This window comes from Nerophis lumbriciformis, linkage group LG19, assembly GCF_033978685.3.
Source record: "Nerophis lumbriciformis linkage group LG19, RoL_Nlum_v2.1, whole genome shotgun sequence".
NCBI classification, from domain to species: Eukaryota; Metazoa; Chordata; class Actinopteri; order Syngnathiformes; family Syngnathidae; genus Nerophis; species Nerophis lumbriciformis.
Window position 1 is genome coordinate 21,610,199 of NC_084566.2, and position 15,740 is coordinate 21,625,938.

The 15,740-nt window shown below is 39.2% G+C and overlaps 1 protein-coding gene across 7 annotated transcripts in view; it reads left to right on the forward strand.

The window, feature by feature from the left end:
* Positions 1–15,740, forward strand: part of LOC133618712 (adhesion G protein-coupled receptor L2-like) — a 230,169-nt gene that overhangs the window by 97,101 nt on the left and 117,328 nt on the right. For all 7 annotated transcript variants that reach the window (XM_061979315.2, XM_061979318.2, XM_061979317.2 and 4 more), the window contains exon 3: positions 7,671–7,884. In XM_061979315.2, coding sequence (XP_061835299.1) covers positions 7,671–7,884 — 214 coding nt within the window. The remainder of the gene's footprint in view (positions 1–7,670; positions 7,885–15,740) is intronic.

Here is a 15,740-nt window from a genome sequence, read left to right on the forward strand (position 1 = left end):
CCCGCCTCTTACCATCCAAAAATCGCTGCCGTTGTGTCCTTGGGCAGGACGCTTCACCCTTTTCCCCCGGTGCCACTCACACCGGTGAATTGAATGATGAATGATAGGTGGTGGTCGGAGGGGCCGTTGGCGCAAATTGCAGCCACGCTTCCGTCAGTCTACCCCAGGGCAGCTGTGGCTATGAAAGTAGCTTACCACCACCAGGTGTGAATGATTGATGGGTTCTACATGTAAAGCGACTTTGGGTACTTAGAAAAGCGCTATATAAATCCCAGTTATTATTACTTTGTGGCTTTTTGTCTGCAGGGAAGGCGCTATACTATGGCTGGGGGGGCTACAGCACCATCAGAAATCTGTGTAGTCCTACTTAAGCCCCGCAGATTGTTTTTTAAAATATTTTTATTTGTTCAAGTTAAAAAACCTTAAAACGTTCACAAATAGCCATTCTGTTCCAATCTAATCCCCACTTTTGTGGTTGTGCTGGCCTGCATGTGTGAGAGGGATGGTGGGTGGGGAGGTGAGACTTGAGTGCCAGGTTAGTGTAGTCTTGCAGTCCAATGCAGCTAGAGTTGCCAACCGTCCAGTGAGCGGAGACGGTAATCGGCATTAAAAGTATTGTAACATTCCAAGGAATGAAGGCTTGGACAGATTCCCAGTTTGTCTTTCTTTATTTCACAAAAATGCAGCGTTCCTCTCCAACAAGTGTGTGTCTCTTATTTTCCCAGCTACTCTTGGACAACCTTTCACCCCCACAACACACGTCACTTCCCATCTTCGTCCCGGAAGTCCTACCCCACAATCAAAGCCTTTGGCTAGAACCCTATACCATTTTTCATCACCACTAAGAGTATGTTTTCATATTTCATTACAGCACGTACCATGAACGTTAAAACACAATCAACATGAAAGCACAACATCAAGCAGTGGAAACGTGGGTTTATTTAAAACCAAGTTTGTATCGTTAGTTGTTCAAATTAAAATAACAAATTTTAGGATTACTAAACAGATATTGCTGAATATTTGTCAAAACATGAATCCCTACTGTGTTGCATGTGCTATTATTTTCCTGGTAACTGTTTTATGTACTTTAAATACATAAACCCCAACAGTTGAATTGACTTGAAATGTATCACGTATCTCAGCTCTGAAAAACCTCTTCTGTGACTTTAGTTCAGCGTTATTAATCTTAAGTGTTGAAGGGGCCACATTTCTAGAAAACTAATGACCGGGTGGCCTGACTTCTCCCTTCACTATTATTTGTATTTTAGGAACCAACATTCTTTGTAGTGGACATGTTCTGGGTCTATTTCTGCCTAGCCGAATCACCAACTAATTTGGTACACACCTTTAGGGGACTGCCAATCACAATTAAAGCAAAATAGGTTGAAAAACATCCCCATAATTTTGAGGGTATCTGTATTAGGGTTGGGTAAAATAATCGATTTGATCGATAATGGGTCGATATATCTTTAAATTTTTAGCAATATCAATTCACAAGGCTAGATATCGATTATGCCTTTCTACTAAGGGTGGTCAAAAATATATCCATATCCCACATTTTTTTTTTTTATTCTGGTTCTAAATGTATTAATAATTTTCAAGAATGGAATTAAAAAAAAAAAATACAATTTAAGAATACATTTTTGGAATACATTTTTTTTACCACTATTATTGATATTTTTATTATTATTATTATTAATACTGTTGCTATTAGTTTTTGGTTTTCTTTTTTTATAATGTCTTCTCAATAGCTTTGTAAATGTCTATCCTAAGTATTGTAAAACTGGTATTGGGTTGGTTTTATTTTTTTATTAGACTAATCAACATTATGTGATTATTTGTAAATATTTTTTTTTAGATACATTTAAAAAAAAAAAAATGTTTAGGCCAGCACTGCGTGTATAAGTCCTATGTCAGTAGCCAAGAGGGTTTTTTGTAACTGGTTTTGAAAAGGTTTTTTATTGTAATTCATATAGCAAATAATATATTACGAGAATCGTGTTGAGAAACAATTCTGAATCGAATCGTCGCCCCAAGAATCGGCATGGAATCGAATAATAAGTTGCCCAAAGATTATGCAACGTAATTATCTGACTGAAACTTTTATTATATTTGTAACTAAGAGTCTTGTAGGATCACAGCTGAAGAAAGGACGGCAGGTACTTTTGTTTAAGTATTCATCTCCCACACAGAGAAGTGTCAAGGGCGCCAGAAAAACCAAGTCCACACTTCTGGCCTTCACAATAAAAATGCTGTGTGTTACATCCCGTCTGACTCCACTAACAAAAGAAGACTCCAAGAAAAAAAGCTTACATATTTTATTTTGCACTTGAAGAAACAATACCTTAGTGCAAATTGCAGTGATGGAATGTTGCAATACAATTACACTTTGGAAGAAGAAGAAGTTTAAGCTGTCTAAAGTTTTTTATGATGAAGAAAAAAACTAAGTACATTTGTATTTTGCCACATATTTGAGACATTTTTTTAATATTTAAGTGTAGACCAATATAGAATCGATTTGAGAAATAGGCCGTGATACCCAGCCTAATCTGTATTCATGTCTGTTAGCATGTCTTTAAAGTCATTTTGACCACAGTTTATGGGGGCGCCACTCATTTTGACTACCTTTAAATGCAGTAAATCGTTATTTCCCATGAGTTTGACTTATTGGATTACATGTCAACAAGACAGTCATTAATGAAACAGAGATGATCTGCAGTTTGTAGGGGATTCAATCTGTTCTTTAGATGGCCCCTAATTGATGCAGTGTTAGCTTCTGATTAGAGTGGTCCATTCGGCCGAGTAGAGAGGGGGGTTACTGAGATAATCAATAGCACGGCCTTTGCTGACGACAACGTGCCATCTCGCCTTAGAATTCTGATGGATGTGCCACCCGAGAAGAGAGGCCACCACGGCAGACGACGCGTGCGCTCGCGTGTCCTTCCTTTTCCGAAAGTTAAGACGCTGTGAATTGCATTATTTCTGTGCGCTCTTCCTTGCTGCGATGATAAACGCGTCACTCCCGCCATGAGGAATGGCAGACGCGGCGGTCATTAGTCTGGGCGCTTTCAGCCTCTGACAACGCAATGTGTTTTATCAGCCGCCGTTCTGTGCCGGCCCTGCGAAAAGGTTTCGGGTAATTGTGGTTGTTATTGGAATAGATGGAGTGACCCCGCATCTCCCTACGTACTGTTCGGCTGCACCGGCGTTTCCTAATGAGCCGATGAACAGCGGAACTAAGCAGAATCCTACTTGCCTTCACACCAATCATGTTATTTAAAAAACAAAAATCCGATGGCATGTCAGTATTTGGAGTAAAATAATAGAAAAGATAGAGGGATGAATAATGTATAGATGAAAATGAACATTTAACATTTATAACGTTTATCTTTATTGAAGATTCTTGTTAGTGAAGATGGTGAGGAGGGGAGGAATTGAATTCAATCAATCAATCAAAGTTTATTTATATAGCCCTAAATCACAAGTGTCTCAAAGGGCTGCACAAGCCACAACGACATCCTTGGCTCAGATCCCACATCAGGGCAAGGAAAAACTCAACGCAGTGGGATATAATGACAACCCCCCCAGACAACTTTATACCAACTGTAATCTTTTAATGCTAGAAATAGGAAGGCCCGAAAATAACACGCTACAGTAATCGAGACGAGACGTAACGAACGCATGAATAATGATCTCAATATTGTTTCTCACCATCATCATAAAAGTGCTGACATTCACATCTTTTTTTGGCCCCATGGTGGCTTATTTTGCAGTAATATTCAATACATAAAAGTGCAGAGACTGAATTAACAACGGGTGTGATTTTATTTGGTTGGGCATTTGATTTTGCGCTGTATGATAATCAAGACGGTATATGAAAACCAAGGCAATGTTTTATCAAAAAATAATCCTAGGAAAAGTAGGGGGTATGATCCGGGCCGGAAATGACACCGTAACGGCCCCTGAGTTCAGTGCAAAACTAGGGAGACAAACATTTTTGCAGCAAATTCCTAAAAACACTAAAATTGTTGTATAGAAAAACTTAGACCACTGTAAACACATCGGCAGATTCTTGCATAGACTTTTTTACATTGCTAACAGACATAGAACACTGGGGTTCAAACTTGTGATTTACATAACTGAGGCGTTCCTCAAGGCACCCCTTCAAGTCATCTTTTTTTTGGCAGTTACACATTGTGTGTTGCTGTAACTTGTTTATTTCAGATGCAGTCAGTAGTCATTTATTAAACTTCTTTAGATATACTAGTGGTGTTCCTGGATATTTCATTTGAGATCTTTTTTTCATCATTTGGGCTATTTAACTGGTGACCCGTAAGTTCAGGTTAAATATTTTGTCATAGACTCACATTTCTGCAGTAGAATTTTAAAAACACGAGAGTGCTGTCATATACAAAACCCGTTTCCATATGAGTTGGGAAATTGTGTTAGATGTAAATATAAACGGAATACAATGATTTGCAAATCCTTTTCAACCCATATTCAATTGAATGCACTACAAAGACAAGATATTTGATGTTCAAACTCATAAACTTTAATTTTTTTGCAAATAATAATTAACTTAAGGCATGTTCACCACTGTGTTACATGGCCTTTCCTTTTAACAACACTCAATAAACGATTGAGAACTGAGGAAACTAATTGTTGAAGCTTTGAAAGTGGAATTCTTTCCTATCCTTGTTTTATGTACAGTTTCAATTGTTCCACAGTCCGGGGTCTCCGCTGTCGTATTTTACGCTTCATAATGCGCCACACATTTCCGATGGGAGACATGTCTCGACTGCAGGTGGGCCAGGAAAGTACCCGCACTCTTGTTTTACGAAGCCACGCTGTTGTAACACGTGCTGAATGTGGCTTGGCATTGTCTTGCTGAAATAAGCAGGGGCGTCCATGAAAAAGACGGCGCTTGGATGGCAGCATATGTTGTTCCAAAACCTGTATGTACTTTTCAGCATTAATGGTGCCTTCACAGATGTGTAAGTTACCCATGCCTTGGGCACTAATGCACCCCCATACCATCACAGATGCTGGCTTTTGAACTTTACGTCGATAACAGTCTGGATGGTTCGCTTCCCCTTTAGTCCGGATGACACGATTTCGAATATTTCCAAAAACAATTTGAAATGTGGACTTGTCAGACCACAGAACACTTTTCCTCTTTGCATGAGTCCATCTTTGATGATCTCAGGCCCAGAGAAGCCGGCGGCGTTTCTGGATGATGTTGATAAATGGCTTTCGCTTTGCATAGTAGAGCTTTAACTTGCACTTACAGAGGTAGCAACCAACTGTATTTAGTGACAGTGTTTTTCTGAAGTGTTCCTGAGCCCATGTGGTGATATCCTTTCGAGATTGATGTTGGTTTTTGATACAGTGCCGTCTGAGGGATCGAAGGTCACGGTCATTCAATGTTGGTTTCCGGCCATGCCGCTTAGGTGCAGTGATTTCTCCAGATTCTCTAAACCTTTTGATGATATTATGGACCGTAGATGTTGAAATCCCTAAATTGCTTGCAATTGCACTTTGAGAAACTGTTCTTAAACTGTTTGACTATTTGTTCACGCAGTTGTGGACAAAGGGGTGTACCTCGCCCCATCCTTTCTTGTGAAAGACTGAGCATTTTTTGGGAAGCTGTTTTTATACCCAGTCATGGCACCCACCTGTTCCCAATTAGCCTGCACACCTGTGGGATGTTCCAAATAAGTGTTTGATGAGCATTCCTCAACTTTATCAGTATTTATTGCCACCTTTCCCAACTTCTTTGTCACGTGTTGCTGGCATCAAATTCTAAAGTTAATGATTATTTGCAAAAAAAATTGTTTTATCAGTTTGCACATCAAATATGTTGTCTTTGTAGCATATTCAACTGAATATGGGTTGAAAATGATTTGCAAATCATTGTATTCCGTTTATATTTACATCTAACACAATTTCCCAACTCATATGGAAACTGGGTTTGTATATGTATATTTAAGTAGCTTTTTGCAGAAGGTCCTTAAAAACAGCTGAGCATTCCTGTAACTCTGACAAGAGAAATTAACCAAAAGGAAATTTCTATTTTAGAGGGCGATGCTTCTTCAGAATAGACACAATAAAACTAATAGCGAAGGGAGAAGTGCAGCTTTCTGGAAATTTGGCCCCCAAAACAATTTAATTGAATATCCCTGGCCAGTTACTAATACATGGAAAAGGATATGATTGAATGAGTGAATGTGAGTGGGAATGTTGTCTGTCTATCTGTGTTGGCCCTGTGATGAGATGGCGACTTGTCCAGGGTGTACCCCGCCTTCCGCCCGAATGCAGCTGAGATAGGTTCCAGCACCCCCCGCGACCCCAAAAGGGACAAGCAGTAGAAAATGGATGGATGGATGAATTAATTCTGCTTCTTCATACACCTTTTCACAAAAGTTGAATTCGATTGATACTTTATTGCACTCCTTCAACAGCGAGTATTTTGAACAGCGCACGTTTGGCAGACATCTGTGTTTGTCACAGTGACAGACGGACGTAGAATGTCATTAGAACCGAGGCAGGCACAGCGGGCTGAAATGACTTGCAGACGCAGGGGTCGGCCTTTCAGTGGGAGGAATTTCAAGCCGGAATCACTTCAAACTTTGAACATTTCAAACAATCCTAATTGCGTCGGGCTCCGACTGTCAAAAGTGTGAAGATAATTAGAGTGAGGGGGCAAAATGAACCTGGGGTGGCGAGTGTTAGTACACGACAAAGCTCGGGAGCCAATGGGGCTACGGAGAAAGGTACGAGACTGAAAGGAGGGCTAATTAGGAGAGAGCGCAGCAGAAAATACCGACGCTGGCTGCCCCCTCGGGGGCCCACGATTGCGGCAAACAACGGCGATTATTGACAGTTCATGCAGCTCTCTGCTTGCACATCTTAAATGGAACACATTTGCATATTCTACTTAGATTCCACCTAATTGTTTCTTCAGACTTGCAGACAGCTGCATTTTCAAAACTTTGGATAATTTCCACCCCAGATAATAGATTTTTGTATTCCTTTCTTCCATCTCCCCTCACATTTCCATAACTACTCTTTGTAAAGCGGTGTTTTATTATTCAGACAAGAGAAAAGTTCAGTAATAGCCCATTTCACTCTAATGTCCTGGAAGGAGGGTCATTTTTGAGTGAAAAAGCTCATTTTCCCCCTTAGCGCACTTATTTGGCTGCCCTCCCGTCTTCGCTTTTCCACGTATGGATTTTTCAGTCCTCCCTTCGATTGACGACACTGTAAAAACTATTAGTTTACACTCCATTCTTATGAGATTTAGCCCTTTTCTCTATTTGGCTTTGCAGAGTAAGAAAAGCAAACAAAAACAAACTCCGTCCTTAGGTCCGAGGTTTGGCTTTGCAATCGATGCTCTCTTGAGGGTGGCCATCTTGATGCATTGTATTTTACGAGGTTACCGTTAGTCTCCAGTGACTTAGACTTGATTTTTTAGCCAACAATTTAAGTGTTGTCTTTTCTTAGGCTTGTGTTGCCTTCTGTGACCTCTCCCTTGGAGCTTTGGTAAACACGGATGCCTGTTGCCTATTGCTTTTACGGCTTTTCATTGCATGATTTGAGGCCGGACCGTGCTTAAGCAGAGGTCGTAAATGATATGCTCAGAGTTTCCTTTCCGTCTTTGTCGTCCTCAGGGTTCAGCCGCGCCGCCTTGCCTTTCGGTCTGGTCAGGCGGGAGCTCTCGTGCGAAGGATACGCAATCGATCTGCGCTGCCCTGGGAGTGATGTCATCATGATCGAGACGGCCAACTATGGGCGGACTGATGATAAAATCTGTGACGCCGACCCGTTCCAGATGGAGAACACCAACTGCTACCTCCCCGATGCCTACAAGATTATATCACAAAGGTAAAATTGTGGGTCACAAAATACACAATCACTTTTTTGCTCCATCAGCTAGTAGGATCCCAATGAGCTGTGTTGGATGTTTTAAAATTTTAATATCTCCTTTCACAAGGCCCAGTTTCTGTTCTGTATGCCACTGATCAGGACCATATTATTTTTTTGTTTGTTTGTATTAATTTCAAACATGTATATAGTTTAATTATTATACATTTAATTTTTACATATTCAAATTTTTTCTGACAGCATGTCTGAAAAGCAGTGCTTATTTAATCGCACCCTTTTACAGCAATTACTAACACATATGTTCACTTCCTGGTCCTATTTTGTAACCCAAGTTATGTAAATTCTAAATACAACAGTTCTCTTTAATAAATAGTTCAGTCAGTTATGATTCACTTAATGAGGTGAATGATGTCTAATTTTTAATTAGATTCAAGATGTCTATCAGAATTCTAAAACAGCCTCTTAAAGTGGATTCAATTAGTACATTGCTAGACGCCTTTGCTTAAATCATTCCATAATTTAATCCCACATACTTTTAGGGCTGGGCGATATGGCTGAAAACTGTATCACGATATACGTTTTTTATATTGATCGATATCGATAATTATTGATACTTTTTATGACATATGCCATAAATACAGTAATAGTCAGGTGATACAATAATTGCAGTAAATTGGAAGGTAGTTGCAGTTTCGAGACACAAGATAGCAGTAGTATACAAGCTATTGAACACTTCACAGAGTACGGTAGTTTGGGAAGCGGCTCTTTAGGGTTGTATGGTGTACTGGTACTAGTAAAGTACCACGATACTAATGAATCATAAACGGTACTATACTGCCATTTAAAAAAAAAAAAAAATCTGTTGTTTTTTTCAATAGGCATGGCGGCGTGCCGTCGTGACATTGTGCGTTGCCGAACATGCTCCTCTCAATCACGGAGTACTTACAGGCAGACAGTGCGTTGGCTTGAAAACGAATGATAAAGGTGAAGGTGTATCACTAATACGCCACTCTTCAAGAGGTGCTCTAAACATGGCTAGCTAGGTAGAGGCTAATGTATATATGCAGTCGGCAGTGTTTTAGCTACTTCTAAATCACTGATCCTCGCCTCCATGGCGACAAATAAAGTACGTTTCTTACAAGTATCATCCCTGCAGGACGAGGAATAGCTAAACATGCTTCACTACACACTGTATAAGGATACAATAGCTCACCGCTAACAGGCTAGCGCTCCTCAATGTAAACCAATGCCATGGGTGGATCTACACCAGACATCCACTGTAATGATACCAAGTACAAGAGCATATCTAGTCGATACTAAAATAGTTACATCGATATTTTTTTATCATCACAAAATCTTTTTTCCATTTTTTTTTTCAATGTAATATTTATAAACTCAGGAAATATGTCCCTGGGACACATGACAATTTTAATAATGACCATTGTTTGATCCTGTAACTACTTGGTGTCGGATCGATACCCAAATTTGTAGTATCATCCAAAACCTATGTAAAACATCCAAACAACAGAAGAATAAGTGATTATTACATTTTAACAGAAGTGTAGATGGAACATGTTAATATAGAAAAATACCAGATATTAACAGTAATTGAACAAGTAGATTAATAATCCATTTTCTACAGCTTGTTCCTCATAATTGGAGGGGGGGTTGGAGGTAGCGGGGGTGTATATTGTAGCGTCTCGGAAGAGTTAGTGCTGCAAAGTGTTCTGGGTATTTGTGCTGTTGTGTTTATGTTGTGTTACTGTGCGGATGTTCTCCCAAAATGTGTTTGTCATTCTTGTTTGGTGTGGATTCACAGTGTGGCGTATATTTCTAACAATGTTAAAGTTGCTTATACGGCCACTCTGTGTAAACTGTATCGCTGTTGATGAAGTATGCTTTGCATTTACCTGTGTGTGCGTACAGAAGCCGCACATATCTTTTAATTATTATTATTATTATTATTTGAAACTAGATTTTGCATGTCACTATAAAGTTATATAAGCCTTGCTTGTTCAATATTTAATGAAAAACTTGTTTGGGTCCCTATCAAAAAGGTTAATTTATTCAATTTTGGCCCGCGGCTTTGTTTAGTTTTAAATTTTGGCCCACTCTGTATTTGAGTTTGACACCCCTGCTTTAATTGTTCTTTGTAACCTTAACCTCAAAAAACACAGGAATAAAAAAAAACACCCATGGAAAACAAATACTTTATTGATGTTTAATTTGTTTATACCCCACAAACTTAAAATTAGACACTCGATAGCAGTAAAAGCATATACTCAGAGCTCATTGTCAACTTACTGTACTGTTTTAATTATTTATAATTAGTAATAGTAATAATTATTTGTAAATACAGAAAGAAACACTACCAAAGGAAAAAAAGTTGCTGACATTCTCTGTATTTTTTACACATGAAAAGTGTTTGTCCATTTTAAAAATGTATTTATGTTCTAACACTTTTAACCCCACACATTTGTAATTTGAGCAAACATTTGTGTTGGTAAACGAGAGCCAATAAGAGATTATCATCACAATTCAACATATCTGTCATGTAAATGCTGCCTCTTTGCTAGGTCAGCATTGCAAATTAGAATCAGTTCTTTAATTGTCCATTCCTGAATAAATAAAGGTGAAATAAATGTATAAATAAATAGGAAGTAAGGACATCAGTGAGTTGCAAAAACATTTTTTCTACGTTACCCAGAATGCTCAGCGCCATAGACAAGAATGGGAAATACGTCTTAGATACACGGGAAGATGAAAATTGTGCCATTTGATTGACGAAAATTACGATGATTAGCCAAAATGTGTGGGGAAGATATGCGGAGAAGTTGTGGGTATGGGACAAAGTTGTAAGGGCTGCGCATTGTGGCAATCCAAATTTTGTGTTATTATTTGTGTGAAACTGGCATCTAAACATGGTGTCGCACATCTTCTAAAGGCAAGTGCTCCTACAGCAGGAATACAAAATCTATATTCCTACAAAATCCAAAATCTGTCAAGACACCAATGTACTGCAGGTAGTTGTGTTCATATCTATTTTGTGTTGAGCTGTTTAAAAAAGCATAATGTTTAAAAAACAATTCATTAAACAAATTAATTGTCCTGTCATGGTAATAATTATATAGAAACTTATCTGTCTAGGGTACACTTATTAATGATGAAAATTAATATTAGGATTAAAATATTTTAATTGTTTCACAGCCCTAATTTAAAGACAACATTTTGCGTCACTTTTGAGTTGTAGGTGACAATGTGCATTATTAGTTATTGGTATCAGCATTTCGACCGCTTGTCATTACATTACGTCGTTATGTGTTTTGTTCTTTTTTCTTACATTCTTATTGTTGTTTGAACGAAACTTGTTCCCCAGGCTAAAATGTTTTCTTGAAATGTCCCACAATGAGAAATAACATGTAATAAAAACTATATAAAAAAAAAAAAGACAAAAATACGACAAAAGCACTTAATAATATGAAGCAAGTGATCATGTCATGTCATCATGAAGTCATTACGTTGTCATGTCTGTTTGCTCTTTTTTCTTACATTTAATTTTTTATTTTTTTTTTTAAACAAAATTTTAGCTACGTGCCGCAAATGACCCCTGGGCAACACTAATCGATATATCCTTTTTTATAATAATCAGCCGAATGTAATTTTATCCATGAACGCGTCTTAAATAAGTGGGTGTCCTATATTAAAGGGGAACTGCATTTTTGGGGAGAATTTTGCCTATCATTAAGAGAGACAAGACGATAGTTTTTTTTTTTTAATGCATTCTAACTTGTAAATAAACATAAATAAAAGTCCGCTTACAATGGAGTCTTCTATTCTGCCCAAATATCCCTTTTAAAAAAACATCCCAAAAGCGCCAACAAAACTCCAATTATATTTCATGACTGGAGTATTAACCAAGTATTAGCGATATTGTTATCATAAGCAGACAAACTATTTTTAGCGGTGATGTGATCAGAGGGAACCAACAGATTGTGCTGCTGTGTTGACATAATCGGCTGGTGTGCTGCTTTCTCGCCTCGGAGCTCGTGAAAGATTATTGTAGATCATACATAATAATGCCTCTCAACTTGATAGGAGAAGGATGAAGACATAAACCGACAAGTTGGTCAACTTTGGTATCCAATTTACACCCAGAAATGGGGAAAAAGACACAAAAAGATGCTTGGTCTGCGCTGGGTTTCACCCCCAATTTTTTTCCGCAAGGATATCGAGTCATTCTTCATCTAAATGAGAATATATGAGCATCCTAATGACAGCAGACCTTGTACAGTAAGTGCTTTTTTATTATGATGATCAAAATAGATACATATTACATGTTATTATGAATGTGCCTGTTAGTACATTACATATATACTTATAGTGAGTGTATATAAAAACTTAATGGAGGTGTTTGGATGTTTTTTAGGCGCTTTGTAGGCGGAATAGAGCCACTCCCATTGGCTCGATTTTAAGCAGACTTTTGATTGCTTTTATTTACTAGTTCGAATGCATTAAAACAAGCAAAACGCATGTTTTCTTGTCTTGACTAAGGATTGGGAATGATAAAAAACATTCCTCCCAAAAAGTGAAGTTCCCCTTTAAGGGTGGGGTCCATAGTTGTTGTCAACACCCTAGCATTTCGAATTTATCAAGGTGTCATTTCCCGCAAAAAACAACACCCCTGGTAATTTTTGACAGGCAGGAAATGACATCCGTTTGCCAGGAGCCGCTCTTCACACCAGTTGCGTGTTGCTGCCGCCACGGTTTGAGTGATAATGGTATCGCTCACACAGACTGTGAGTCAGCCCAAGCACCCTCCTAGTTCCCTATCTGGGGCACTGGGCTTGCTTTGTTCAAACACTTGTACCGCATCGAAGTGGCTTTTGCCTTCGGTAGCAAGCAATACTCATCACGCCGCCTTTCATCTCGGTTAGCCTCTCTCACAGGATGTCGCCTCGCTGTCAAACGACTTTGCAGCAACACTTCAGCTAGCCTCCAGAGGTGTGTGTGTTTTTAAAAGGGCACCGGATGAACTATTCACAAATAGAAGCTGAACTTTGCTGCTCACTATCTACTGTACACTCCTGCTTCTCTTCCGCTCGCCCACGCTTTATTACTCCTACAAGATGCCCCAGAAGAGCTCAGGACTCCAGGCCCCGGCGTCGCACCCTGTCGTTCTAAATTCACATCGAGCGTCCCGGCGGCCTCACACAGGCACGTGCTTCTGACAGCGACCGTGCCCCTGAGGTCGACCGCATCCTGCCATGGCGCACACCTCATCTGTTGACAAGTTAAACTCTCGCTCGCCGAGGAAGCCGCACTTCCAATATAATCTCCAGTGAAGGTTCACTTGAGAGCGTGAAAAAAAAAAAGGCACTGAGAAGAGCCGTCACCACAAAGCCTTAACCAGAATTATCCTAATGATAACAATCAGGGGGAGCGGGCTCCTGACTGTAATTGAGGATGATGTGATAACGACAGCCCAAAAGCTTCGGTTGACTTCTTTAAGTTCTGCGAGTTTCTCATTTGAAAAAAATCGGTTTTCGTGACTGAAAGATCAGCTAAGTCCGAATTGCGCAAAAAACGAAGCAATTAGCGCTGGAACTTGCAACCTTCTTTACGGTGACTTATTTTGTAGGGTAGGCAATAAAAAAGTGCAGCGATTAAGTCAAAGACATATGGGGTAGGGTTATACGGTATACCGGTATTAGTATAGTACCGCGATACTAATGAATCATATTCGGTACTATACCACCTCTGATAAATACCGGCCCGCCACCGTCGTCACGTCGTGTCATTGCTGGTTTACGAGCAGAGGAGCATGTTTGGTAGAGCACAATCACAAAGTACTTACAAACCAACACAGTGTGTAGGCAGAAAAGGGAGAACGGATGCATTTTGGCTTAAAAACTAACGATAAATTTGAAGCTATAACACTGAAACGCCCTCAGGAAGAGGTGCTTTAAGACATGGCTAGCTAGCTAGCGACTAAAGTCCATCCGCAGTCTGCAGTGTTTTAGCTACTTCTAAATCACTAATCCTCGCCTCCACGGCAACAAATAAAGTACGTTTCTTACAAGTATCATCCCCGCAGGACGAGGAATAGCTAAACATGCTTCACTACACACCGTAGCTCAGCGGCGTCAAAATGTAAACAAACGCCATGGGTGGATCTACACTTAACATCCACTGTGAAGATACCAAGTACAGGAGCGTATCAAGTCAATACTACTATGATTACGTTGATATGTTTTGGCATCACAACATCTTCTTTCGGTTTTTTTTAATTTATATTATGTTTATAAACTCAGGAAATATGTCCCTGGACACATGAGGACTTTGAATATGACCAATGTATGATCCTGTAATTACTTGGTATCGAATCGATACCCAAATGTGTGGTATCATCCAAAACTAATGTAAAGCATCCACACAACAGAGGAATACTTGATTATTACATTTGAACAGAAGTGTAGATAGAACATGTTTAAAGAGAAAGTAAGAAGATATTAACAGTAAATGAACAAGTAGATTGCGTGGCGAAGTTGGTAGCGTGGCCGTGCCAGCAATCGGAGGGTTGCTGGTTACTGGGGTTCAATCCCCGCCTTCTACCATCCTAGTCATGTCCGTTGTGTCCTTGGGCAAGACACTTCACCCCTTGCTCCTGATGGCTGCTGGTTAGCGCCTTGCATGGCAGCTCCCGCCATCAGTGTGTGAATGTGTGTGTGAATGGGTAAATGTGGAAATACTGTCAAAGTGCTTTGAGTACCTTGAAGGTAGAAAAGCGCTATACAAGTATAACCCATTTATCATTTATTTATTTTCTAACACTTGTCCTTAATAATTTTGACAAAATAATAGAATGAGAAATGACACAATATGTTACTGCTTACATCAGCAGCTAAATTAGGAGCCTTTGTTTGCTTATTTACTACTAAAAGACAAGTTGTCTTGTATGTTCACTATTTTATTTAAGGACAAACTTGCAATAAGAAACATATGTTTAATGTACTGTAAGATTTTTTTGTTAAAATAAAGCCAATAATACAATTTGTTGTGGTCCCTTTTATTTAGAAAAGTATCAAAGTACTGAAAAGTATCATAATCATTTTGGTACCGGTACCAAAATATTGGTATCGGGACAACACTACATGGGGGTTCCTTGTCCTCTCCCCTCTCGATTCTGTAGAATAAAACGACTAGTTTGTTGCGCACAATATTTGGCCGCAAGATCACCAAGACAATATTCGAAAACGAGGGCGAACTTTTGGTTGAAAAGTGGGGCATAGAAAAATCGAGGTACAACTGTACATCACATTAAAACACAGGACAATAGCGCCAAGACAAACCCATTAAGTAAGATAGCGGAGTGTTGAAACAATTGGAAGTCTGCAGTAAAATGCAGTTCAGTTAGGCTTCTAAGTATTCACCCGGTAGTCCCATTTTGTGCAAATGCGCAAAGATAGCTCTTCAAAGAATTGGGTTGTTTCTAGAAACACACTGAAATCTAAATCCATGATGCTAGTTGTTGTTCTAATTTCCTTCCGTAAGGATTACAGTCGTCCCTTGTTTATAATATAATTGGTTCCAGGCGTGATGATGGTAAACAAAATTTTGCGAAGAATGATTATCTAAAATCAAATATTTCCATAGGTAGAGCATAAAAAAGTTTATGACCTTCTGAATATGTTTTTAAAATAATTACAGCCCGCTATACATGAAATAACAGCCACATAGTCACCTTTACACCAACATAGTAGCCTTGATTGTGTTGTACTGTCGATTACAGCAGGGGTTCTTAACCTTTTTGACTTCAAGCCCCCACTTTTACATTACAGAGGGGCCCACGGCCCACT